This window comes from Corvus brachyrhynchos, unplaced genomic scaffold, assembly GCF_000691975.1.
Source record: "Corvus brachyrhynchos isolate BGI_N302 unplaced genomic scaffold, ASM69197v1 scaffold26, whole genome shotgun sequence".
NCBI classification, from domain to species: domain Eukaryota; kingdom Metazoa; phylum Chordata; class Aves; order Passeriformes; family Corvidae; genus Corvus; species Corvus brachyrhynchos.
This window is the reverse complement of record NW_008239324.1, coordinates 1,775,094-1,802,452: the sequence shown is the minus strand read 5'-3', so window position 1 is coordinate 1,802,452 and position 27,359 is coordinate 1,775,094. Positions and strand designations below refer to the sequence as shown.

Sequence of the window (27,359 nt, the reverse complement as noted above, 5' to 3'; positions counted from 1 at the left end):
GAAAGTTTGAGAGGATGGTGAATTACCATTCTGAAACTTGGAGTAATTTCTGCCGCTCTGCTTGTTCTGCCTGTCCCTCCTGATCCATGTGTAACCTCAGGCCATTTGTCTGTCGACAGGAGAGTCACTGGGTACAAAGCCAAGTTTTAGTAGTAAAGGTGCAAGTGTAGATCCCCAGCATAGGTAGCTTTAGAGATTTTGAGATGAAAATGAGGTGGTCTGCAGTAATGGTAACATCAAAGTGAATCACTTTTCACGTTGGCTTTGAAACTGAAGAATGAGAACCCCTTGGTCTCATCTGACATTAGGGGAACTCTGGTTTTGTTTTGGTACTGGACTTGTCTCAGTGTCCTCTCAGTGCCTTTTATTTTTTTGGCAGAGGTTTGTAAGGGCAGTGGTGAGGCCCTCCCTCTATGTACATCCATGAGCTCCAGGTGCTGGAGAAGGGTGGGGACTCCTGGCTGGGGCTGAGCTGATGGGATGCCAGGATGCTCTAGCTAAAGTGATTAACAGCTCCCTGGCAGAGCTGTCCCTCCTGGGTGGAGGGAATCCCAGGTCTGCACCTCCTGCTTGGAAGGACTGCTCCTTGCCAACCCCTTCCCTTTCTTTTGGGCTCTTCAGATGAGATTTGTTGTGCTCCTCCCTCAAGTGCTGGGTACACACTTTATGGATGGCTTGAGCAGCAACCAGCTGGGATTGTGAGCAAGAGCCCTACTGACTCAGGCACCTTTATAAATAGAAACCACAGAGGCAGTTAATGTCAAAAACCTCCTCTGTCAGTCTTATGCATTTTGGTAATGGCTTTGGCACCGAAAATGGCTGAGATAATGCCACTGAAATGTCCATTGAAGCAAGATATATCTGTGTCTACACTAGAGCTTTTGTCAGTATGGAAATGTCAGAAAACATTGTATTCAGAGCACAAATTGCAAGTCTAGAACTGACAAAGTAAATTTTGAACTGTGTACTCAAGTGTAATGCTTGAAACATATTCCAAATTGGCAAGCTGCAACCAATCATGGAACAGAACCAGTGCTCCAAAAACCTGACAGAGCCAATGTTGAAATCTGAATAATTGCAACTCCATTTTCATAGTAATTTAAATGGCAGAAGCATTGGCAGAAATTCATGAATAATTTACATATAAGAATTTAGCAATCTGTGGTGAATAGAAAAATAAATGGCAAATCCGATAAATAAATGATTGTTGTGAATTATTTGCTCTGCTCTGATGTTTGCTAAGAAGTGCCTTTTTTGGGGGCTTTCATAAAGTGCTGGATTTGAAATCCTGCTTCTCAGGCAAATGCAGTTTTAAAGCAATAGCAGAAATGTACATATCTGCCAGGAGGCAAAATAACAAACCACAAGCAAAACAATGTACAACAGAGGCGGTTTTATGAAGGATACATATAAAAAGAAATTTGCCATGCAGCAGCTGCAATTGCAAAATCTGTAGCTTTAATGAGAAATGTTAGCTGATACACGTAATGCTGAGTTATACACTGCAACAGCTTTTAATTAACTATGTATAAAGTTTTAAGGTTTATGGAGGAGGTAAAATCTGAAAAGAGAAATTCCTAATTCCCTTCTGTGCCTGTGGGAATGTGATATTATTTTAATAAACAAGAAATTAATTTACACAGCACCAGTATTTGTTTCCACATAGAATGGCTATTGGGTCTGTGTGAAAAAAGTTATAATAATAGATAGTTAAAATATAAAAATTGTTTATCTGGTTTGCCTGACTTTGCTTGAAACAAGATCAAGAACATTAAATACTTTTACTGCTTAGAAGGTGATGGTTTTTTAATGGGGCTCTGACAATTTTTTAGATCTATTAAATCTCCTTTTTTCTTTTTCATAATGAAATTCTGTTTCTGACATAACTCTTGAGCAGTGTTACACATCAGTTTATTGGGGTAATGCCTCATAATTCACCTTGTGCATGTGTGAGAACAACTGCTTTTTGGCCCAGATATTTGTTTAAATTTGAAAATCTGGGGGACTTTTTTTGGTGTTTTTTTCTCCTTACTAAAATTAAAAATTAAAAAAAAAAACCCTTAAAATTAAGATAATTTTTTTGTTTTACCTGGAATAAAAAGGTCATGTTTGGAATAATTGGTGAAGGCAGAATTAAATAAATCCCCCATGATCCTCTACCAAAGTCTAGTGCTGGTGTTCTCTTTCTCCACCTGCTCAGAAATAGGGACACTCATTTCGTATGCAGCTTTCTCTGTCACATAGAATCAAACACTCTCACCACCAATGAACTGTCCAGCTGTCCTGTGGCCTAAGAATTTCAGAACTTTCTCAAATGACCACTAACACTTTCCTTTGGAATATCTGTGTTTCCTTTCCATTTGTCTCTTATCCATAATCTTGTAACTTTTTGTGGAATCTAATTTTTGGTTCTTGATTTTTACTGCTGATGTTATTCCATGTTGTGTCGTTTCTGCTACCTGGAGAATAACTGGTGTCTGCCTGATAAGAGGCTGGTCCATGTTTATAAGCCCTGCCTAGTAGGGAATGGGAATAGAGGTGTGGTATTTGAATCTTCTTTGGCCCATTTTATTCCATTCCTAATAACAATTAAATGCAACTTGTTCAAGTTTTAAAATATTGTTTTCCACATTCAACAGTTGCATACTCATGTTGGTGCAACTGAATTTTAAGCATCCTTATTTAATCCTAAACATCAATTTGAACATCCCTGTCTAACATTTTCAACACTGTATATTTGTGCTTGCCCTTGAGATGAGCATTCTCAGGGAGCTTCCGTGGCTGTGCCTGGTTTCTGTAGGTTACAGGATGCATTTGGAACAAATGAATTTTCAATACTTATAGCCAAACCCCATTTCAGTGCAAATAAAAGCCTGATGGCTTCTGTAGAAGGAGACAATGAAATAAATTTAGCATGGTTGGCCTATGAAAAGCTTTGCTGTTTCTGAGAGTGACAGTGTTTGTGATACTGTCTGTTGTCAGTCGGTGCTTTCAGGTGGTAGTTAACTTTCTGAGACTATTTGTGAGTGCTGATTGACTGTTCTGGCACTTCCAGGTTTCTTCCTAGGCAAGTGTTGATGCTTGTGTCAAAATGCTGTTTTTCTGGGATAAGTGCATCTTCACCCCGTGTGGTGATTCTGACCTTTTTTATAGGAGAGTAGTGCCCTGCAGGGCTCCAGGCAGTGGAGGTGCCTGCACTGGAGAGAGCCATCCTGAGCTCTGGAACAGATCCTTCACTGAAGCGATTGTAAAGCATTGGAACAGACTGCTCAGGGAAGTGGTGGAGTCACCATCCCTGGAAAAAATATTTGGATATGTCACCTGAGGCCATGGTTTAATGATGAACATGGTGGGGCCGGGCTGGAAGTTGGACTTGATCCTAAAGGTCATTTCCAACCTTAACTGTTCTGTGGTTCTATGGAAGTGCCTGCTGTGTCACCTCAAATGAGCAATTTACCTGGAGCTCCCAACATGTAAACACAGATAAAAGTTGGTTTATTTCCATGGCGGAGGAGGTTCTAGACACTTCAAAAGGAAAAGGGAGAGAAATGCAGAATCTCCTCCTGGAACAGCAAGTGAATGCAGTAGTAAAATAATGTTTACTCCTTTGGTGGTTTGGAAAGCTGGGGGAGGAATGAATAATTGGGAAACAAGTCTGGAAGGGTAACTAAATTGAGCAGCACAATTCATTGCCAGTTACTGTATGGGAATGTTCTACAGAAAGGTTGTGTCAGCAGGAGAGGGGGTGGGAGGCAGGCATGGGAGCTGGGAATCACAGTAAGAGAAATGCTTCCCCCAAGAGCTGAGCACGTTCCTCCCTGGTGCTTGTTTGGGAACATGCTCCCAAGATGTGAGTCATGTGGAAGAGCCCAGAGACTGAGTGTACAGACAATAGAGAGGATTGGGCTGCAAAGGCAGGAGCAGAGGTGGGGGGATGTAAAGAGCCTATATTTTATTTCTTGATTCCTTGTCATGGTTGGCCAGGTAACCTGTTTGCACTAAACCAGGGCTGCTGGGCTCCAATTCCTTCTGTGAGGAAATATATTGGAATTGGGATTCATCTAAGAGAACTATTCTACATCTAAGAAATTGACAGAAGGACTGTGTTGTTTTTGCCAGTTCAGGATCCGTTTCTCTGTAATTTACTCTTCTGTGAAAGCTTCCCTGGTGAGGAATGTTCTCAATCCAGACTTGTCTCTGGCAGAACTTCAAAGCATTAATGGACATCTTTCAGGGCTGTAATGAAATCTGGTTTTGTTCAGCTTTGGAAGGAAATTTTAATGAAGAGTTTTGCAAAATAAAAGGGCTTGGAGGTGATGATCAGGAATTGCTTTCCAAAAATAATATGAGATGAACAAAGTAAAATGAAGCATGGTGGCAACACTGCACCCCTATCACTCGACATTGCAGTACAATAGCAGCCATTGCCTGTGCAGTAATGATTCTCATCAGTTTCCAGACAGCAGGATTTGTAATAACAGAGTATTTATGTAAAACAGTGAGGGGAAAGAGGAGGGAGGGAGGGAATGAAAGTTGTCTTTCAGGCTGAATACACAAAGCATTTGGTACTTCAAAACTAATTTTATTTTTAGTTAATATTCATTGATGCAAGTTCTAGTCTATTATTAAGTGAATCTAGTGAATAATTACATCCATCACTTTGAAATGTTTGAGACAAGTTTGGAGTTGTAAAACCAGTCTTTTGTACTGGAATCATCCCCAAAATTGCATTGTGGGAACCATGTTGACACTACAGTTTGGTCACGTTCTCAGTCTGAGGGATCTCAACACATTCCCAGAATTGCTCCTGTGCATTGTATTTGCAGGCATTATCCAACCAGTCTCGATTTCTTGGGAGCCATGAGAAAGTGTAGGCCGTCTCTGTATTCTCATTTTCTTGGCTTCTGTCAGCGTTTGAATGTGACCCATCTGTGGATGAGTGAATGGCAACTGTTTATTCCAGAATAAAGCATGTGCTGAAACGCAAACAAGCAGCCTACAGAAGCACTGAGCTAAGTTTAATTAGCTATAGAGTTCATATAAACTTCAAACTCCCAAGTTAACTTGCTAAGCAGCCGAGTTTATAATTCATTTCTTGCTAGATGCCTGCTAGACAGGAGAGCTGATGATATTATATTTGTTGCTAGGTGATGAATTCTGATAACCTTTCTGTTCCTATATTTATAAATGTCTCATGCACTCTCTGCTATAGCATAATTACTTATTTACGCCTCAGTTCCTGGATGGAACTACTACAAAGTTGCTAAGCAGCAGTGTATATAAATATATAACATCGTGTCACTTGAAAACTTTTGGCAACTGACATTTACCAGATAAATTCTCTGTTTGTCACGATTGTAGCCATTAGCAAAGTGGAACACAAATGAGGGATATCAGAGTACACAAGGACAGAGCTTTATTTGTCACAAGAGACTAATGCTCTGGGAGGGGACATGAGCTGGAAAAATGCACAGATTTAGTGGTTTAGGGGTTTTTGCATTTCTTTTTTTAATGGTTTTATAACCAGAAGCAAAGTAAAGATTGACTGATTATTACTTCACCTCTTTAAACTTCATAAGCATTATAATCATTATAGTTATTCTAATGTGAAGGAAAAGACACTTATTCAAACAGATGTGCTGAGGTTTCTGCATTCTAATGCTGCACAGTGAGGTGAGAGTGTAGAAAATCTGTATGAGTAATTCTCAGTGCAGCCATCAGAGCATTTGTCATTAGTGGGACCTATACCAAGCCCAAGGAGAAATGAGGGAAGATGAGAAATCAAGGATTTTTTCCCTTTATTTGACTTTGACACAAATTTTATTGAGTTGACAATTATGATGGTGGCTGGAACTCCTGTAGTTTTAGGCATAAGTGTAATTTATTAAACCTAAGAGACTATGTGGTAATAAAATTCTCAGGTGGCTTTTCACTGCACTCTTTTGTTGACTGTGGAGTTTAATATAAGACACGATTTTATCCACTGGTCACAGCTTTCTGTGGAAACTGTCAGCTATGGGCCTGATCCATGTTCCTGAATGTGACAAGAAGGCTTTGAATCATGCACTGCCTTGGTCCCAATTTTAGCTGGTCGTTCCACTGGTGCAAACTCAAGGTTGGCAGCATTACCTATACAGTGCCAAATGAAGGTGGGACATCCACCTAGAACAACCAGCCTGCAGCAAATGGCCCAAAGAGTTTATATCTGAAATGTAGATTGTGTGAATAATTGACACAACTTTTCATTGTCATTTGCTTCATGTGCTGTACTTGTTTAAGTGTGAGCATGTGGAGCAATTCCACCCATTTCAGTAGCGAATGGAAATAACAGCATCACCCAGATCATCGAATAGTCACTATTGAGCTGTTTGTGTTTTCTCTTGTTTTTGGGGTTTTTTTTCCATTGTTCCTTTCCATTGTTATTAAAAGAGACACAAACTTCAGTAGCCTGATGTTCTTTCCTTGGTTTATCTATGTAAACAAATTTCAGGCTGCTTATAAATGATCCTGACTGACAGAATATACTTTCCCTCAGGTCAGTTCTTTTGTGGAAGATCCCAAAGCCTGTCTTTCTTTAAAGTATAAAAGCCTGTGTTTGATGTGAATAGAAACTGTTCTGGGAATGACTGTGCAGAGCAAGATTACAAGGTGCAATTTTAATTACATTGTTCTCAGCAGTGAAACTTGTCTGATCTTAGTGTGAGAGTCAAAATTCAAACCAAGGTTATTTGCTTCTGCAACTGTTAATCAAGCACTGATATTGTCTGAAAGACATGACGATAAGTTTAGCAACTTTAAAATCCAGCAGAGGTTTGAGAGGCGGCTTTCCTCGTTATTCTCAGAAGTTTTGTATTTTACTGGTTGATTTTTGCATGGTTTATAGAATGATCTGTGTGTTGGAATTGGATGGTTACTTGAGTAAAACCGAAGCTTAGCTACCAACTCAGTTTTCAAAACTAAATGCAGTTTAGATTTTGAAAGCCTTCTGAAAAGTTATTAATAAACTGTGTCCAAGGGCTTTGTTTTATTACCCTGATTTTTAGACTAAGGGCTGAAAAGGAGTGTAGGTTTGTAATTTGCACATTTATCAGATCAGAGAAGATCAGATCAGATCAGATGGAGAAATCAACTTTTTACTGGTGACTCTTAAAACAAGTTTGAGGGGACTCATTCGAGAGAGCTTGGTAAAACCACTAAGAGGAATGGTTATTCCTCTGTCAGGTTCATTGATGGAGAAGACGAGAAACCAAAGATTTCCCTTGAAATTGGGAGGAACTTTGTTTCAGTTTTTCACTGAGGAAGCTGAACAATCTACAGAACAAATGGTTTGAGCAGATTTTCAGGCATGGCATTACTCATTCAGGAGCTGGGAAAATAGGCCAGCAACCTACAGTATCCATTTTGAAAGGAAAATATTGCACAGTGGATTTATTACTCACTCTCATTTCCTTTTATGTATTGTAAACAATGCGTCATTCTCTATTCCTGAAACAAACTCCTACCACTGAGTGCTGTTTGGAAATTATTTCACAGGGCACAAACTGAAAGCTTTTTTTCCTGGGGATGTCTTTTAAGGAAACTTTATTGTACTTTTATAATTATTATCATTCCAGAAGAAGGGCAGCTCTACGTAGGTGTCCATGTTGGGGTTTTTAACATTTCCTAGCATGTACTGACCAATAGTTTGGGATCTATTGTGATGAGGTGAGGAAGCACTGAGCTGAATTTCAGATTAGTTGTCATTCCACACAGAAGGTGAAACCAAGACCCAAGACTGAGGAGGTGGAGGCAATATTGCCTCGCACGGCGTCTGTGGAAAATGTGCAGAGAAGAACTTTGTAGTGATGCCTTATTTAATGAAAAGCTCCTGCCCTTTGACTTCTTGTCTCCAAGTACTGCCAGAGCAGGAGAGATATCTCAAACAATATTTTTTCTCCCATCTCTGATAAAAGCAAGTGTATCAGGCTGTGAGTAGCTGCCATGGGTTTGGTATAGAACAAAAGATATTTTTTACAACAGTAATTTCTTCTTCCAGCCTCAAATCATTGAATTATTTGAACTTGCCACTGGAGGAGCAGACAAAGCTCTCATTCCTCCAGTGAGGCCCCATATTTCACTTCTATCATTTATTCGCCTTTCTTACTGATGGCCCAACCTCAGGCAAATGGAAATGCATGTGTAACTCAGTGAACCTTCTGTTCATCTAATAGAATATCATAATTTCTCTTAGATTAATTTAACACTCATAGAAAATGGGGTTAGTTGAGTGCTGACAGAACCTCGTGCCTTTAAAAAAAAAAATTAAAAAAAAAAAAGTTTTGACAGATAACATTAAGAAATGACAGATCACTGTAATTATAACAAACTGACCTTGAAGATAAACAGTTTTAATTGTCAACTTGAGGGAGAATATCCCCATGACCTTTGACTAATTGTCTAGTTAATGGAAAACCTTTACTAAATAAATTTGTGGCTTTGGAGGCATTTGAAACACATACTGGTGTAAATAAGGTACCTTCTGGGCTGGTTTCACTATAGGTGTTTCCTGTGAGTGATTGCTTGTTGTTACTTTTTGACATCTGCTGGCAGCCTTTTATTTATACAGTTAAATCTCCTGGGACAGTTTCTTTTCCTGAATACAACCTCCACTGATTAGTTCTCAATAAATTACATATGTCAAGAAATTTGGGTTTGTTAGCACTTAGGGCGACTGCTCAAAGATCAGATGTGTACCTGTGCAGAAAACAAGAAAATTCATGGTCAGTAGTATACTGCCTCTCCAAGCTTTATTCAGGAGCATTCAAAGGCAACAATCCATTATATCCCAGTGGGAATTCTTGTACAAACTCAGATTTCTGTCCCATCTCCCTTCTCTATAGGACATGATTAATTTCATATCGACAAACTTCTCACCGCAATCTGCAGAGCCACAGACACATTGAATGCATCTGAATGTCTTTGATTCTGTCTGCTTGTGTCTCAGACCCAGCCAGTGAAGATATTGTAAGAATCTAAAGTTAATTCCATCTTACGTTCTCCTGGGGATCTTAGCAAAACGTTGTGTAAATCTGCTAAAATGGAAAACTATTGATCATTTGCATTGCAAGGGGAAACCCTTTCACAGAAACCAACTAAGTTAAAAAGTGTCTTTTCTACATATCACTGCTGGCTCTGGGGTTGTTTGGGCTGCTCAGAATTGATGCAGCATTAGCAGGTAAACGTCACATTCCTCCCCAGATGTGACAGCTCCTTCGAGACTGGAGCTCCACAAATGTGGTGTCAGTTTGTGTCCCCTGCATTTACAGAGACAACAGCTCTGGTTAAATGGAACTCTGCGTTGTGCTCAGAAGATCAATGACTGTGATATAACATCTAAAGGTTTTACTTTTATATTTTTTTCTTCAGGCACACTCCTTGACATAATATTTTTGTTGAAACAGTAATTTTTCTCTTGGATTTAGACCGGCAGGTACGGTATTTCCATGTCTTATAGTACAGCCACTGACCCAGGAGATCAGTCAATAACACCTCTGTGTTGTAATGAATAAGTCAAGATAACTTCCAACTGAGAACAACTCATTACAGCTCCTTCCACCTGATTAAATTTTTGCCCTAAATAAGACAATGTGCAGCAAAATGATGTGTGAAGGTATCATGTAATGTGAGCTGGTGAAGTCTGCTGGGGGAGGAGGGAATGTCTTCAGTTTTGATTGTAGTGTTTGTGTTTTCCTCTAATTTTAAGCAGCCACAGACAGTTGATGGAATCCTGTTGGCAGAATAAATGTGTTGAAGAGCAAGGGATCTTCCTTTCTAGGGGAAAGGAAAGAGGGAGCATGGTGGGAAAAGCAAGAAGAAGCAGTGCCATGAAAAAAGTCAGGAATCATTGAGTCTGGTGGTGCTGATGGAGATATCTTGCTCACTTGTGCTCTCTGCAAGCACTTGCTGGAATCCCAAACAGCAACCCCAGTGCTGCAGGGCCAGGACATTTTGCTCCAGATCTGGGCTGGTACAAGTTGTGATGCCTCTGTTTTTAGGGTAGGGTTGATCACCTCTAGTTCAGGGTACATGATGTGATACTCAGATCCAGCCAAGGGGTGGTGTGATGTGCCAGGAGAAGAGAGGCAGAGCTCAGTGAGATGTTGAAAGATGGCAGAGACTTAGTGTTGGGTGGAGCAGAAGGTGAGGAGAGGGGCAGAGCAGAGCTGATGTGGGTTTTGGTGTGGACGGAGTCACTTGTTCTGGAATCACACATCAGACCCATCACACAAAGGCAGGGGAGCCTTCAGTCAGGTATCATTGCTCAGGTGAGCTGTGCTGCAGAATTTCAGGTTATTAGCAATTTTCCAGCTCTGCTACGACTGTAGGTGGTAGGGGACATGCAGGAGAGAGACTAGTGTGATACCAGATTTTACTTCTGTAGAAACATCACTCTTCTCCTTGGCTGCAGCTGGTTTCTGGGTGAAATCCCTTGTCTTTCATCATCTAAGGGAGCTTATCTCCTATCTGTGATATGTGCTTGCAACGAGTTCTGACAGCACAGAGAAAGCTGTGGCTATTAATAGGTACCATTTCTCCAGTGGAAAGGGTGTTCTCCAAAGGGCAGGAATGAACACCCTGAGCCCGACAGATGAACTGCTGACCTAATTTTTGCATCATAACAGGGCTCTGCACAAATCTAATCACCATATATAAACCACATAGGGATGTCTGCCAGTTTAGGTAATCAGTTTATTTTTTCAGACTTGAAAAGTGTGTGCAGGGATGAAGTCTGTTGTTTACTACTTGTTTTTCCAAAGAAGTTGAATATAAATGTGTATTTGTCTTAAGCAATTCTTATGTTGTGATGAACATTGTGCTGTTCATATTCCCTCCGTTTTTGACTCTCTGGATGCTAAATAAGTCATCATTGTAATTACTTCAGGGGCACATAAAGAAATTATATAAATGCAAAAAAACCATAAACATGCAGTGCGAGACATTAACCCACTGTTGCTTGTTGGATTTGTTAAAAAAATCATTCTGTAGCAATTCTACTGCAGAGTTAGAATGTAGCATTAAGCTGTAAAAACACCTTCAAGAAGGGTTTTCATAAAATTAATTTTGTTCATTTTATTAAATGTTCAATTTTTTTTTTTTTTTGGTGTAAATACTTCAGTCATGCTTCTAAGCCATAAATCCATTATTTCTGCAGCACTTTTAGCTATGAAGTAATGATAACATCATATCTTTAGGATCAACCTGTCTGACTTAACTGTTGACAGTGTCTTGTCTGGACATTATTCTGCCCTCAAAAGTGTCATGGGGCAACACTTTTTCCTTCTGCTGCTCAGGTATTTTTGCAGGAAAACAGCAGAATCACACAGGCTGTGGGCTCACTGCCAGAACTTGTGTTCCAGAGGTGGTTTTGAAGGCACATCAAAGGTAGGCAAAGAAGCTGCTTCTCCTAGTGGACATTTTTGTTGGCTTGAAAGGCAGGATTTGTTGTGGTCAGAAGATCAATGACTGTGATATAACATCTAAAAGTTTTACTTTTATATTTTTTTCTTCAGGCACACTCCTTGACATAATATTTTTGTTGAAACAGTAATTTTTCTCTTGGATTTAGAACGGCAGCTACGGTATTGCCATGTCTTATAGTGCAGTCTGATCTGTCTGATCAGTCTGATCTGTCTTATAGTGCAGCCACTGACCCAGGAGATCCCAACTCCTGTTCTGGTGCTGTTGTGACAGCTTCCTCTTGCTCTCGGATGGACTCAGATAGTCCAGATGTGTTGGTTCCAGGGGGATTTTATCCTCCCCACAGTGACAGGATAACTCAGCTCTTGGAGGCTCGTAGCACTTTGTGTCTGTGCAGTTTGAGCTGCTGAGGGCCTGTCCCAGAGCCAGGCTCTGCAATGAGCCACGAGTGGGGTCTCTGGGGCCGTCCCCCTCCCCAGCAACTCTCCCGCTGTTCTCACTCACTGCTCATTGCTCACAAGAGCCTCGCTGGGTCGTGGTGCTTTATGAATTTTTATATACAACAACAGCACTCAGAAGCATTTCCATTTGCCTCAACCATCACTTTTGTCTCTTTGTAGTTAATGAAGCTCAGCTTCGCTAGTCTCTGTCTAACTTCCCTGTTTCGCTAATGTTGAGCAGGGAGGACTTGTGAGCAGAGCTGGGGGATCCCTGCTGGGCTGGGAAGTTAAGTTGCCTTTGTGCAGCTGTAATGTACTTTTCTTGCATCTCCAGACCTCTCATAAATACAGCTTCTGACTTGTGGCTTCAATATGATCTAAAGTTACTTGCCAGAAAGGAGAAGAAAAAAAATGCACAGAATAATATTGCTTTGATGCTGTAATTCCCACAGATTTGAGCAAGGCTAGGTAATATTTACAAAGAGCATCCTAATATTCATTGATACAGTAATTAAGTCTGTAGTTTCAATATGAAATTTCCTCATTGAGGAGCCACTCTGTTGCTTGTTATGATCAGCTAACAGAAAAATATGAATACCTGTACATAGAGACATACAGAGCTAGTTTTGGTGTGCTTATAGATAAATATGTGTATTTATTTATTCAGAATACCTCTGTGGAGATTTCACCAGAGAGAAAATTATGGATTCAGTATTTCTGTTCAAAACAAATTAAACTTCTGAGAATTAAACTCAGAAAAAATTACTTTGGAAGTGGAATATATCAGACCAACATATGCTTTTGAATACAAACCTATTTCAGCTTCTTTTCTTTTTCTGTTGTTTACAAGAAATGCAACTGCTAACCTTTCAATGTTATAAAATGGTATCCTCTAAAACATCTGTGGGTCATTATCACAAACATCACAGTGGTGTAGAAACGTCACATTTGTGATATATCATAACAGGGAAAATGGGATGCACTGAAAGGATGAGTCCCAGGACCCTGAGTTTTCATGCTGAGATCTATAAAGGTTAATATTTCCAGTTACAACTTTTCTCATCGTTGCACTAATGGACTTAGGATCCTTCACAAGTTCTTCCAACAGGTCTTTTGATTATGATAAGCTCAAAGTCAGTGATTAAAGCCTTGGGATGCATGCAGGTATTGCTATTAATGAATATTGCTTAGTGGAAAGCAACATTCTGTACAATTCACATGCGAATTTTAAAAAAAGGAGTAAAAGTCTAACACAGGAGGCTGAGAAATGAACAGAGGGTGATGAATGACACTCATGTTTTTCACTGGGAGCTGCTTGGCAGTATTTTCATTTTGCTTGCCTGGAGTTTTGGAGCACGTCTCATAGCATGTGGCATATTAGGCACAATAAAGATGTTCATTTGGCAGCTGGAGCATGACTGGGAACATCAAAAGAGTCATAGATGCGTCAATGAAGAACTCCACCTTCACATAAATATTAGATCATTGTTTTAATTGCTCATTGAATTCTTGTCAATGAGACATTCACTTGTCATGTCTGGTGCAGCATTACCAACGTTTTAGTTTGGGGCTAGAGCTGAACTGCTGCCATTATTCATTTTTTGCACTTTTGTGCACCAAACATGAATGTACAGAGTAAACAAGTGGCCTTTGCTCTGAGGGGTTTAAAATCCAGTTAAGCTCCTTAAGCTGTAACACAGAGCGAGTGTGCAGGAACACATGGGAGGTTTGGGGTGTGTGGCCCCTCTCATCAGGCTGCCACTCACCCAACCCGTTATAATGCACGTGGGCAGTGGGAATAATGACAATTATCCATCTCAGGGCTTTCCTTGCACCTCATCTCTGTAACAAATGCATGAAGATCACAAACATCACCACACAGACCATATGTTATCAGGGCTGCCAAGCAGCAAAGTGTTGAATATTGAGAGAGCACCTTTGCAGCTCAGGCTGACGCTTTCCACAGCTGATATCCACAACTTCTGTCTCATTTCTTGTTACACTGGGTGGTACCTGGGAGACATAAGGAGTAATTAATCAATCACACTTTATAGGTTTTACATAAAGATTTCTACACTGGCTTTATGTACAAAGCAAGAATTTTTTCACCAGAGAATAAGGACTAAAAATCCTATTTCTCTTGTATTTAATTAATTAACATTGTACAGGCTTTAACAATGTACAGGTTTGGTTAAGAGATAGATGTAGTTCCGTGGGTGGGAAATCTGAGTAATCTGATGAAGCTGAAATTCCTCAAAGCTCTGCTGAGTGCCTGGCATGGAAGGCCAGTGTGGTCAGTTCCAGGCCCAGCTCCTTAGATTGTGTAGCTGCTCCTGGAGCCTGCTGCAGGCAGTCCAAGTGCTGTAAGTTTTGGGTATTTGCACTGGCTCTTCCCCAGAAGTCACATGAGTTTAAGGAAGCAAATATTCCCAGTGAGGAGCACCACGAGGATGACTGGGAATGGAATTCAATCTTGTGGGATGTTCCCTGGTCAGCCCTGTCCAGGAGACATCATCCTGATAAGGTCCACATTTGATCCCAAGCTCAGACTAGGGATTTTATCTAAGGCTACAGTTCCCTTCAACCCTCTTAACAATTGGTTTTAGTTTCATCCCTGTTGGCCCTTGGGCCAAATAATCTTCAATGTTTTCTATCATCACGATCACTTCATCTCCTTCCACTTCTGAATTCTCCCCTACATATCAGTTCTTCTCAGAGCCTTTTCATTTTCTTTCCTTCTCCTTGCTATTAACCTCACCAAATACTCTCCAAATACGTTTCTGTGGTAGGACTGGGAATTGAAAGCATCAGTGCTTTTGGATGAGACATGGTAAAAAAACCCAGTTTCCTGCTTTCAAACAGCTCTGCCTTGGCCCTTGTTGGAAAAAGTTGCAGGGTTTCATAAAGCAAGATGAATAGACAGCAAGATATAAAAGGTTTTAAAGTCTCAAATTCATAGTTCCAAGGGAATATAGAATAGATTCAAGCACTTCTCCTGATTCCATGTGTCAAATCTGCATGTGGTCTTTGAATTTCTCCAGAGCAACACTGAGCTGTGAGGTGGGAGCAGTGCACTCCCTGCCAGGTCCTCCTTCTTTCAGAAGTACAACCCAGTTTGTCCTTTTCTTGAAAGGGACCTGTAGTGTTTGGCTGGGTGATGCTACAGCTCTGAATGACGACATTTGGTTTTAAGGGATTACTTTATCATAGTTTTCTTTGGCTTTTTTAAACTTTTTTTTAAACTTTTTTTTTAAACTTTTTATTCTTGACATAATTTCTCAGAGGCTGATGCTAAATTCTTCCATTTGTGAGCTATTAATAGTAAATCACCAGAAGTTTTTGATGATGAGAAGCACATATTTATTCAGAGAATCACAGACTGGCTCGGGCTGGAAGTGACCCTAAGGGTCATGCAGTTCCAAACCCTCTGCAGTGGGAAGGGATGCCACCAATACAACAAGTTCCTAAACCTCATTTCATTTTTTTTTTAAATTATTATTTAGTTACGTTTTGGGATTTTTAGGGGATTAAAAACAATAAGAGACTTGTAATTCACAAAGGCTGCAATCTAAGCAATATGTGTATCTATACAGTGGTTTGCATAGAGAATTTCATCTTCCCACATTTGTAGTGATGGGAAAATTTTGTGGTTTCTTTGGTTGGTAGCTTTGAAGTGAGTCTGTTAAAACACCTGTCATAAAAACAACATAAACTCCAATGGGTGTTTTTTCACCAGGGAGGCCTTGTTCAGGGAGCCTCCCATCAAAATCCTGCTGCAAGCACAAGACCCTTCCTGGAAGCCGTTCCCAGCCTCAGTGTGGGCACCAGCATGCTCTGAGCACTCTGAAATTGCTTTAAGCTGCTGCTGCTCCCACATTCAGTGGTTTTCCCGCCTGGTTCTACTTCAGTACAAGACTTTGCAGGCAGGATCTGCCACCTGACAGCCCGAGATAGGTTTGTCTGGAGAGACTGGAGTGTCTGAGGGAAAAGGGTTTTTGTTTCTTTTTTATTTATAATCCCTCTTGCTTTCAGCAAAATTCAATGAAACAGCAAATGAGCTGATGAAATTCTGGTTTTCTGTCCCGCTGTGAATCCAAGGCTAATTCTCTTGCCCTAAAGTAAAGTGGAGGAAATGGGAGCAGTTTTTAGTTAAAAACATGTAATTGAGCTTAAACCTTGTGCAGCAGCAGATCCTTCAGCTGTTGGGTGAGTTTTTCTGCCAGAGACTGTGGTGTCTGTCAGTGTTTGGACTCTCCTCAGGAGGAGGATTGTCTGGTGTGAATTCACAGGGTCACGGCTTCGTGGAGTGGTTTTAATTTTGTCTTGTTCTCAACATCCACATCTATTTTAATTGGCAATTAAATTAATTTTCCCCAAGTCACTTCCTTCTGGCCTGTGATGGCAATTAGTAAGTGACCTCCCTGTCTCTATCTTTTCCACCTTCCTCCCCAGTTCTGCTGAGGTGGGGGAGTGAGGGGGTGGCTGGGTGGGAGGCTGGGATCAGCCCAAGGCCAGCCCTCCACTCTTGCTTTGGTAAATAGTGCCTCACCTTTCTTTTTGTGCCTGATTCTGCTTGAATGCTTGAGATTTTGGCATTGTTCAATTTTTAATCTAACCCATCTCATCAATATTCATGATAAAATGAAGTTGTAAATTCTGGAACCAGTGATGGTTCTTTTTCCCTGCGGTGTTCTACTCTGGGATTCAATCCCAGTGAATACCCAGAAAGGAAGGATGTCCACAAGGTCCTCTGGCAGCCCTGTCTTCATGTTGGTCTGTCTGGAGAGAGATGAAAATGTTGATGAAGAGGATTTCTGTGTAACTTCCCAGGAGTGCTGAGTGGCCACCCACTCTGAGACTATTTCTGTGCTTTAGGACCAGTTGTAGAGATTACATCATCAGGAAGAGTTTAGGTATTGGCCATGATAGACTCTGGAATTATTTCTCTTTCTTTAAAAACAGTGACCCAATACAAGAAGTGTAGACTTTAAACAATTAAATTGAATTTAAACAATTATACAACGTGTTTTATTTTTTAGTAAAACTCCATTGTTGTTGATTTTATGCAGCTGGTATTCCTTTCTGTAGTTTTTCTGAAAGCATAATGCAGTTTTTAAAGATCCAGTGGAAGTGAAGTGTAAAATAATGAGAGCATACAGGTAAGTGAAAAGTTTGCAGCAGCAGTAACTTGAGGAGCAGGTAGGGAATACAAAACAGATTGTCTGCAGAAAAACCTTTCACATGAAAATATATTACTCAGAGACGTCAAAACCTAGAAAGTTCATTTAGCAATTGCAAGCTTGTGTGAAGATCTCTTACTTAAATAGCTGGTAGTTAAATCACTAACATTGTATCCAGTATTTTGTACAAAATGACTCCGAGAAGAAATTTGAGACAAAGTCTCAAACCTTTGTGCTTTAGGGACACTTTCCTCTTTTTACTGGCCTTCCTAAATATTTTAAACCTTCCATGTAAAGTGAAACAGGATTATTGACAGCTACTGTTCAATTAAAAGTTCTCACAATCCTTAGATACAGTGCAGCTCACGAACTGTGTGACAATCCCAGTAGCAGGAAATGTTACAGTTTGGTTTTTCTGTTCTATAAAACTTTTGCAGTAACCTGGGGCTGAATATTCTGTAAACAACCCGTGCTGAGCCTAAAGATGTATTGAATATCTGAAAGCACTTTGCCACAGAAGAGCCTTTAGAGATCCTGGGCTGTGATGAGGAGCACAACAAGGTCTCTATTGCCACTGCTCCATTTGTGGAACTGGGTGTGCATTTGACTGGGGTGATCCCAAAAGGCTCGCGTCCAAAGTGTTTTGTTTATCTCCTACCCAGTTAAAAGGGTCAAAGCCTTTGATGGTCAAAGCCTCTTCATCCTTCTGAAGGTACATATTCATAGATTTGTTTATGAAGTAGAGTCAGGAAAATATAAAATTTCTTGGAAAGTTTTTTTCCTTAGAGTGAGGGACATTTCTTCCCAGATCTGTAGACAAGCTAATAACATAAAGATATCCACTTGTTCCAAAGTGGATACTTATAATGTGTTTTTTCCTTTTTTTCCCCTTTTTTTCCTCCCCCCAGTGAAATTTGATGACTGCAAGGGAAACAACAAATTGAACTTTGAAGTTTCTAACCCAGACTTTACAGTGGAACTTGATGGGAATTTGGTTGCACTCAAGAATGTATCAGAAGTTGGCAGAGCCTTGTTCGTCCACGCGCGGTCGGAGCATGCCGAGGATATGGCAGAAATCTTTATTCTTGAAGCAAATGAAAAACGTGGTGCATTAAAGGTAAGATAAATACCAAAGATTAAAAAAAAAAGTGCCAAGGAGATGCTGCTGCTAAATATTTACATGTGTCACCTAGGATTGTGAGCAATTTTAATCTGTTAGCAGAGATCAAAATCAGTCTTCAGTGCAGATATTGCTGTAACATTTTAGCACTTGGTTTAATTTGTGATGCAGATTTCCCGGGTTTTGGAAGATGTGTTACATCTTCAGGTGTGGATGCTAAACATTCGTAAAGAGTTTGTTCAAATGAAAGAGGCCAAGTATTAAAACTGGCTGGTTCTTCCAGTGTATGTTATGCCAGGTAATCACAGCTTGGCCACAACTGAAAATGGAAAATCAGTTTAAATGTGTAACTTAGAATTTACAGAACCTTCATGTTTCACTCCAAGTCTAAGTACATGGGAATGAATTGTATGCTGTGAGACTTAAATTTTCATATTGGTCTGCTTATCTGACATTGTTATGTGGTAAACTGCTTAAACATCTGCACAGAAACAGCAGCACACACACTCTGTCTCTATGCCCTGATGATTTTTGTTCTGCTCTGTCCACTGAATGCTTTGTCCTTTCTTTTCCCCTCCTGAACTTCAGTGTGGAACAAACCTCATTCTCTGAGGGATAAAGCACTTCACAAATTGATTGAATTGTTTACTTCACAAACCTGCAAGTAACAAAAGGAAATGTGAGATAGCCTTCACTTCTGTGTCCTGGCATTTACGAGAGAGGCAGGCAAGACAGAGGCTCACTAGACAATTAAGCCTGGTACCTTTACAGACCTATAATTTCACAGAAATATAAAGAAACCTCGATAAAAATGACTGATCTCTTGTCTTGATTTGGTATTTAGACGTTCAATTGCCAACATTCTCATTATATTCCTAACAGTATATTAGTATAACTTAAGTCTTCCATTAAAAAAAAACAAATTATCTTGAGGAGAAAGGTTGAACAAACTTCTGAAACTCTGTGGCTGAGGAAAGGTTTTGCTCTGCACTTTAAGCAGCACACGATGAGAATACGGATTGCCAGCAGCAGAGAAAGAACCAGAATGTCTAACTGCAGAAAGCTGATCAGAACACTGAAATGGAATTTAATTTTATTAAAATATGCCGTTTCTTCACCAAATTAAATTTTAACACAGTCATACTTGAGGGAGTCTCTTACGTGGAGGAGCTGTGACTTTAGGACTAGAGATTGCCAAATTCAGAGTACGAAAGCTCCACTTGCAGGAGCAAGCTGGGCACTTGGCTCTCCTGTGCCTCAGACTAGCAAGTCTTGCTCCTTCTGGTGCGTTCACAAGAGTGTTCAAATGGTTTTATTTTGGAATCTTAGGAGCAGTTTCAAAATGGGGATCATCATCCTCTGGTTAAAAGTCACTAAAACCACAGAGGAGTTTGAGATGTCTCTGACAGGAGGTCTGGAGTCAAACTTCAAGGGACTGGTTTATGTGTAAAGATCTGCTTCTCTGATAATCATATTCTGAAGTTTTGCTCTGGTTTTCTTAGAGAAGCAGCCCTTCAATATCTGTGAGGGGAGATATTCCATGGAAGCTACAATCTAAGGGAAATCTTATCAGATATTCTATGGAAGTTGCAATCTGGAGGAAATCTTGTCTCATGAGTAGGGACTGCCAGATGTGTATTTGCCCAGACTATTATAAGCTCTGCCAGTGACCTTTTCTCCTTATGTACTGTTTGGGTTCTGGGGAGTCTCCCCTCAGAATGCTCCAGAAATATTAATTGATGCCTAGTGTTGAAATCTCTCTCCAGACTGCATTTGAAAGCCAGGGCTGATTTGGCCCCACTCCTGGATTCTGTTCCAACCACTTTGTGTTGCTTCACAGAGAGACAACCAGTCTAAATCAGGCATATTGTGGCACTTGCCAGCCTTTCCTTGCAGGTGACAATGTCACAACATCATCTCAACATTCATTCATCACCTTTTTCTGGATTTTGATATTCAGCCCATAACCAGATGATTACCCATTTAGTGTGGGGATCTGTGGTGTTTGCAATGCCCTGCTGAGTTACATGATGCCTTAATGTGCCCTGGGAAATCCATCCAGTGAGGATCATCCCCTTCTTCAAGGGAATATAAAGATCTTTGGGGCTGGCTGTCCTACTCTGTTCTCAGCAACCCCTCTGTAGCTGTTAAACCAAAATTTCTTCCCAACCTTTTCATCTATTTGCCTATTTTAAACACCAAACAGACAGTGTTGTCTTTCTGTTCGTCATACTTGAGAAGGATATAAAGACTACAGCGTCCTATCTAAAGAGATTTTATGATAAATTTGAACTTAATCTTGTACTTTTGTAGTCTAAATGTGTCAGCATGGAAACAGCAGAACTGCTCCATCTGTTTATGCAAGGAGCCTTGGCTAAGAAATGCTCAGATGGAACCTTAGTAATTCAGCATAATTCTGTGGGGTTAAAATGAGCACATGCTGGAGCAGTGCTTAGCATTTAGTACTTAGAGAACAGTACCTTGTCTAATTAGGGGATAAGTAGTTCTTAAGTATTTCCCCACTGCCAGCAACTGCCATTTCTCTTCTGAAAGCATGTAACCTACATCTGTGAAATCCCATTGTTAATGTTGCTAATTGCAGATTCCCAACATGTTTGGGAATGGCTCTCAACAATGATCTCTGATGTGCTGACTGGCAGTCTGAGCCTAGGAACAGAGTGTAGTTCCTAAAACTTTCTGATTGCTACCAACCGTACTTTGGATGAATATGGAAATTATTTAGAGGTGCAATCTGGACTGTGCAGAAAAGCTTTTGGTATTCTGCTGGTGAAGGGGTGCAGTTCTTTCCTGCTAAAGATGGGGGATGATTCAAGCTGGCTTCACTGATCTGTCCTATGTGATTAACTAAATTAACTTCATGGCCAGAGTGTAATCAGTGGCTGTTGGAATATCACTTACTATATAACTGTTATTTGCATCTGAGGGCCCTGTTTTCCTCCTCTTCAGCCAGAAGCACAACAGATCTGCAGAGCCTGCAGCTTTCCATCCAGGGGTGGCCTGAATGGCTACAGTGTGGGCAGAGAGGTGGTTCCTCAATCATCAGCGAGCTTGGCCATCGCTCTCTGATCACACAATCTGCTGCAGGAGCAGATACTGCACTCCTGCTTTTCCTGATGTCTGCATGTTTCACATGCCCTAAACCCCGTGAATCTCTCTACCTACAGATAGGCATACATGCAGAAATCTATCCATCAGATTCCACATCAGATTCCACATCGGATTCCAGCTGGAGTTGCTTTCTGCAGCCTGCTGGAGGTACCCCCTCCCTCCTATGATTTTGACACTGCTCTCTGTCTGTCTTGACAAAGGGGACTATTCCCAAAAATCTTCTGTCATTTCTGAGAGGCATTTGAACGTGAGTGCACAGAAGAGCCTATGGAAGGTGTAACATCACTCTTTAATAGATATGTGCCTGTACACCCTTGGAGTTTGGTGCAATCAGAGCTCAGTGAAAGAATGGGATTTCAGGAGTTTTCCCCATGGAGCGGTACTGGTGAGCAGTGGAACATTCCCATGGAGCAGTGTTGGGATGTGCACAGCTCTGCTCGTGCCCTGCTCTGCCCAGCATTTGCTTGATCCCCTCTCGCACAGTCAGGACCGGAGTGCTTGGGGATATGAAAAAAAAGAGACCTGGAAATGTTCTGATTCACCCAGGATTCCCCAAATGAACTTTGGATTCATTCTGAATAATTCAAAGTGTTGTTAAACCTCAAATCCCTAACGGAAAAATAAATCACTCACACAACCCTTGCTGGGGAGAAACTGGCCAAGCCAACGGCTGGCAGCATTCTCTTTATTTTTTGACTTGTGTCTTGTCCAGTGTTTGATCCCTGCTTTGTTCTATGGAGAAAGTGGGACAACTGAAAGTTGGAAATTTCATCTCATCTGAGCATTTGTCCAGACATTAGTGGACTTATGTATATATTGAAAGAGTCAGGTTTTGTGGAAGGCAGAAAGTGTAGCCAGGCCTTTGTAGAGCCTCATAATAAATGGTGAGTTGCAAAAGGTGACAAGCTGGGACTTGAACTGTGTCCTCTGAGGCTAAATAAGATGGTGTCTGCTGGTCCTGCTCCCCCTCTGGAATCTAATGCTGGTTTTAATGAACATACCCTCAGTATACTGGGAGCTAAAAGGAACCCTTGGGAAACAATCTGTCTCTGCCTCTTTCTGTGTGTTGGCAGCCTTTTTAATTTTTTTTTCCTTCCCCACAGCAAAGGAAGTTATTTAGGACTTTTATTTGTTACACCATTACAGACACAGGGTGAGGGGTGGAGGGGAGTGAGATATCAAGAGTCTGGCACCAAAGCAGATAACAGGGCAGGCAGATATTCGGGAATTCCAGGCTGGTAGTGACTTCACTGTATGGTGCCCAGCAGTCTTCCATGCAGAAGGATGAAATGATTAAATAGAAACTGTCAAACCCTCAGGACACATTTCAGGCACTAGATAGAAAAGGAACAGGAGAAAGAAAAGAAGAGATAAGAGTGAGGAGCACACCCTGAGACAGCACATTGTAGACAAACTTTAAAATCATCTCCAGCAGAAGGTCAGGCTGGAGGAAATGAAGTTGCCCCAGTCCTGCTACTTTGTCCAGTGCACTTTGTACCAGCCAGGGACTGGGCAGAAAGCTGCTGCTTTTTTTCCCTTTGTCACACCACTGCTTTTCCCAACACCAGCACTCGGCTGTGTTTGTTACAGCAGTGACAGCAGCCTCAGTATCCTGGCGAAAATTTCCTTGCAGACCCAAATTCTCGTTCCTACCAAGTCACAGCCTGCATGGATACCCTTTGTGCAAGTTGCTTTCTGGCTGTGCATGTTTCCTAAAGTACCAAACAGAAATAATGAAACTAAGCTCCTTGGATTGAAACCTTAGCATTTCTTGTTTGTGCCTTGCTCTCTGCTTATCCCCAAAGGATAGAGATTGCAAATATTATGGATATGAGATAAAAAGTGCCTAGAGCCTTAAATCCTACATGTATGGCTTTCTGCCTTAGAACAGATGATAATGGATCAATAATCTTATTATGAATCAGGATTCTCTCACAGCAGAAAATATTCGGGCAAGGAAGTGTGAATAGTTGAGTTTAGTCATCTGGCAATTCAATAAGTTATTTGGAAAATAAGATCAAGAATCAGCCTCTCTGATATAGTAGGCAATCGCTCCCATTAACGTGTATTAGCATTTTTCTGTTTAGAATAGAATTCCAAACAGGCTAAAAATGACTGTGCAGAGGTACGGAGACGGACTCTCATACGAGATATTGACAAACAGGCTCCAAGAGTTCCGTGTTATTAGATTTTGCATATAGCAGTTGCTGCAGAAAGGGATGCACTGCATAAGTAAAATACCATGTTTTGCATTTAATTTTAAGGCACAAAATAGAATAAGTCACAGGGGGTGCATCAATATCTATGATACGTTTGAGTTATTAAACTGATCAAAACTGCGTATAGAATACCATTTCCAGAAAAGCTGGGCAGATCTTTTGCCTTCAGATATGAAAGTGTCCTTCAGGCATATAAAGAAGGATTTTCTTGAAGATCAAACAACAACAACAAAAAAATAATTTTCTCACTTTTGTGTTCAGTTTGGCAGAAAGTTTAACATATTAACATTCTCCCAGCCATTAAGTTATTAAGTTGTTATCACTCCTGTTACTTTTGTTATCGCACTGCAAACACATATTGACCTGGAATTCATGCATAAAAAGCTGAGGTAACAGTGATTTTAGGATTTGATACCTGTGTATTGGTGGCATTTTCATAAATTACTTTTCCCTGCTATAATCACCATTGAATAGATGCTATTTTTTAAATTTTAAAGTCTACCTTGCTACATTTAGGATTTCACAGAATACATCTCGATTAATGTCAATGAAAGCAAGAGCTTGTTCTCATCAGTGGGTCGTTCTGCAGTGTCATTTAGCTGCCTTTAAAACTATATTTTTATAAAAATCCTCTGTGCAGACCACTTGCTGTTGTGGAAACAACAAAGAGCTCCTTTTATATCAGAAATCTCCTTAACCACTCTTTTCCATAGAAATTCCAGTCACCTATTTTCCCTTTTTACCCCTCAGCCTGATCCAGAACCTGCTGAAATAATCAGATTCCAGTGGCTTTAGCTCAAGCTCTGGGAGCAGGAGCTGTGCCTGACAGTGCTGTGTGGCTGTGGCTGCCGTGCCCCTTTGCTTGGCAGTTTTTGGGTGTCCCTGCAGTGCCACACAGAGAACTTCTGATTTGATGGACACCCACACTCCCCTTTAGCTCAGCTCTGCAGCCTCCCCTCACCTCCATTGCCAGCCTTGTGCTTCCTCAGGTCTGCACTGATTTTACCCTTCCCCAGCACCAAGGAAATGCAGGTTTCATGTACACTGGCTTTGGAGTGTGCTCTGACAAAGATCCATTTATCTGAGAATTATTATGGTGCCAAGAGATGTGGCAGTTGCCATAGCAACAATTACATATTGTGTTGAATACCAGAGTAAATGCTATAAAGAACAGGAGCCACTGGTGGTTTTCATTAATTTAATGTTCCTTTTCTGGACAAAGTGTGACTCTTAAGTTTATTCACTGTGTGTGTAAGTGCTTAGATCAAATGTGTGGGCTCGCTTCCCTCCTATTTCCCTCAGTGTGCAACTTCAGCATGTAAATGAGAAGTACTTGGTTATTTAAGGAGAGAAAAATGGTCTTATAGACTGGAAACATGAATAATTGACTGTGAAACAAGAAGGTGTTAACTTCCGTGAGTGTTCAGTGCCTTTCTCTATGAGTAATCTACATTCAGATTTTATGTGAGCTGGGGATGTATTTACCCAGGAAAAGGGACTTTGTGCTCTTCAGGAGCAAGCAGAGCTAAGACAAGTGTTGAATATATTTAGGAGTGATTCAAAGGTGAAATTAGATTATTTTTGAGACAAATGCAGACCTTGTTAGTGATTTCAAATTATTTACAGACTGATCTGAAACAACAGGCAAAATTCTTTGTAATGAATGCATTTTATTAAAACCGGCTAAAACCAGAATTCCTTTCAGCCCTGAGCTGCATTTGGGCTGCTCAGTTGGTTCTCCCTGCTTCTTCAACAGGTACCATTTCATCATGGTTTGATGTGGTGGAAACTTCAGTTTTTGTGGAAGCTCAGAACCAGATGTACTTCTGGAATGCACTAATTTTGTTCTATTTTCTTTCCAAACACACTGAGGTCTTATCTGCCATCCATATGACCTAATGGCAAAGCTTCCACAAATCTCAAAGAGAGAAATTACTCAAGGATTGCTAAAGTCTTGTATTTGAGCTAAAATTCATCCTGGCACATAGTGCCAAGAAAATACCTACTTATTTCTTGTGACTAAAACATTTTATGAGAGCTTGAATGATGGATAAGTTGTCAGAAGATATCTTGAATTTAATTAGCTTCTTTTTATGATCTATTACATTAACTGTCCTTTATGCATAAAAAGGAGAAATCCACTAAATGTTGTGGATGAGTGATAAACCATCATGCAGTGGCATATATTTTTTTTAAGTATTTATTGTTCTGAGTCCAGTTTGGAAGTATTCTGGAACAGACAAAACTGTGCCAATCCTATGCCTTAATCTTCAGAGGTTGATGGAGTTGTGTGGAAACTCGTGCCAGAGGTATGGAGAACATTTAAGGAAACCCTTTGTGAAAGGTTTGAATTTAAAATTCATGTAGTAAATGAGGATATAAGTAAGAAAGCAAGAGGCTAAGCATGATTTAGTAGAACATTAAGCACGATCATAAAGGATAAGTAGATGTCTCTTAGGATATGTAATATCTTTCATTTATAAAGTGGCTTTCATCCTGTAAGATCCTCAAAGTGCAACAATTAAGTACATGGGGACAGGATGTGTGTGTGCTTGTCTTAATACAAACATCTCTAAAACGAGGCATTTGCATAGATATCTTTATTTTTGACACTTATTTCATATTACTTTTTCACATCAGGATAGGAATAGAGTCTTCTTAAAAGAGGGATTAGGGAAAAGGACCTGGCGATTTTGAGACGATATCAGAATTACCATGGCAGCCTAAATGTCCTCAAATCCATCATGAAAAAAAGATGTTACTGAAACCAGAAGAACGTGTGAGATGTAGGGTGCAGAAGAAAAATTGTCCATTTATTCCATGGTTGTTCTCTCATCTGGCACCAGGAATGATGCAGTCAGTGCACGACAACTACCCCAGATCCACCTGAGAGCTCTCAGATTTATTAAGGAACAGAGACAATTCCAAGAGGAAATCAAACTTAGTTGTGCCCAAAACTAAACTCAAGGTTCTTTTTTTTGTGTCAGAGACACAAAATATTGCCGGTGTTTTCCCACTATCAGCTTCTCCCTCAGCTTCCAGAAGCAGCGTGGATTTGAGAGAGCCATGATAGGAGAAATTATTCACATGAAAAGATGATTCCCTGAGTAAGGGTTTAGTAATTTGTCTCCACTGGACACATCAATAATACTCTCTAATGATTGCCCCAGTGTTTCCATGCTGATTTTCACAATCCTGAAGGAACATTTATTATGGTTATTACAGTAACACCTATCTCAGCACACATCTTAAGCTTTTAATGCAGCATCACAGGATAAAAATCTACATTTGTCCTCCCCCAACAATTGATTCTGCCATTGCAAGGACAAATGACTCCTTTTGGACCTAAAATTCCTTATTTGTTGATCATTACAATTTTGATGCTTTTATGATTATTTCTTTGCATCTTATTTTGCAGCTAGGTTTTTTTTAAGTACCTAGAATAACTTGGCAACTTGAAGAATGACAGAGTTAAAGCTTAGAGTAATTTGGTGTCTTCATAATAAACAACTCTGATAATGCTTGCAGTCATCCTGGAGTTATTAATCATCCATCTCCTCGCTTATTTCACCACTAAATCAAACTGAATAGCCTTTGCATTAACCAGTTGATCCATCTGAGAAAAAATAGTTTTACTCTTGGTTTATGCAGTTTCTCACTGAGAGGGCACCCGGGGTTGTGAATGTACAGCTCTTCTGTGGATGGTTCACACTGTGTCCTTCTTCCTCACGTGGCTGTGCAGGGAAGCTTAAGCAACTTTCTGACTTTATTTAAACACAATTTCATCTTTTCTGTGCTGCTGTATTATGTTGTC

The 27,359-nt window shown here is 40.4% G+C and overlaps 1 protein-coding gene across 2 annotated transcripts in view; it reads left to right on the top strand.

The window, feature by feature from the left end:
* The window catches only part of CDH13 (cadherin 13), a 449,314-nt gene that overhangs the window by 140,219 nt on the left and 281,736 nt on the right, over positions 1 to 27,359 (top strand). For both annotated transcript variants that reach the window (XM_008638691.2, XM_017741000.1), the window contains exon 3: positions 17,986 to 18,194. In XM_008638691.2, coding sequence (XP_008636913.1) covers positions 17,986 to 18,194 — 209 coding nt within the window. The remainder of the gene's footprint in view (positions 1 to 17,985; positions 18,195 to 27,359) is intronic.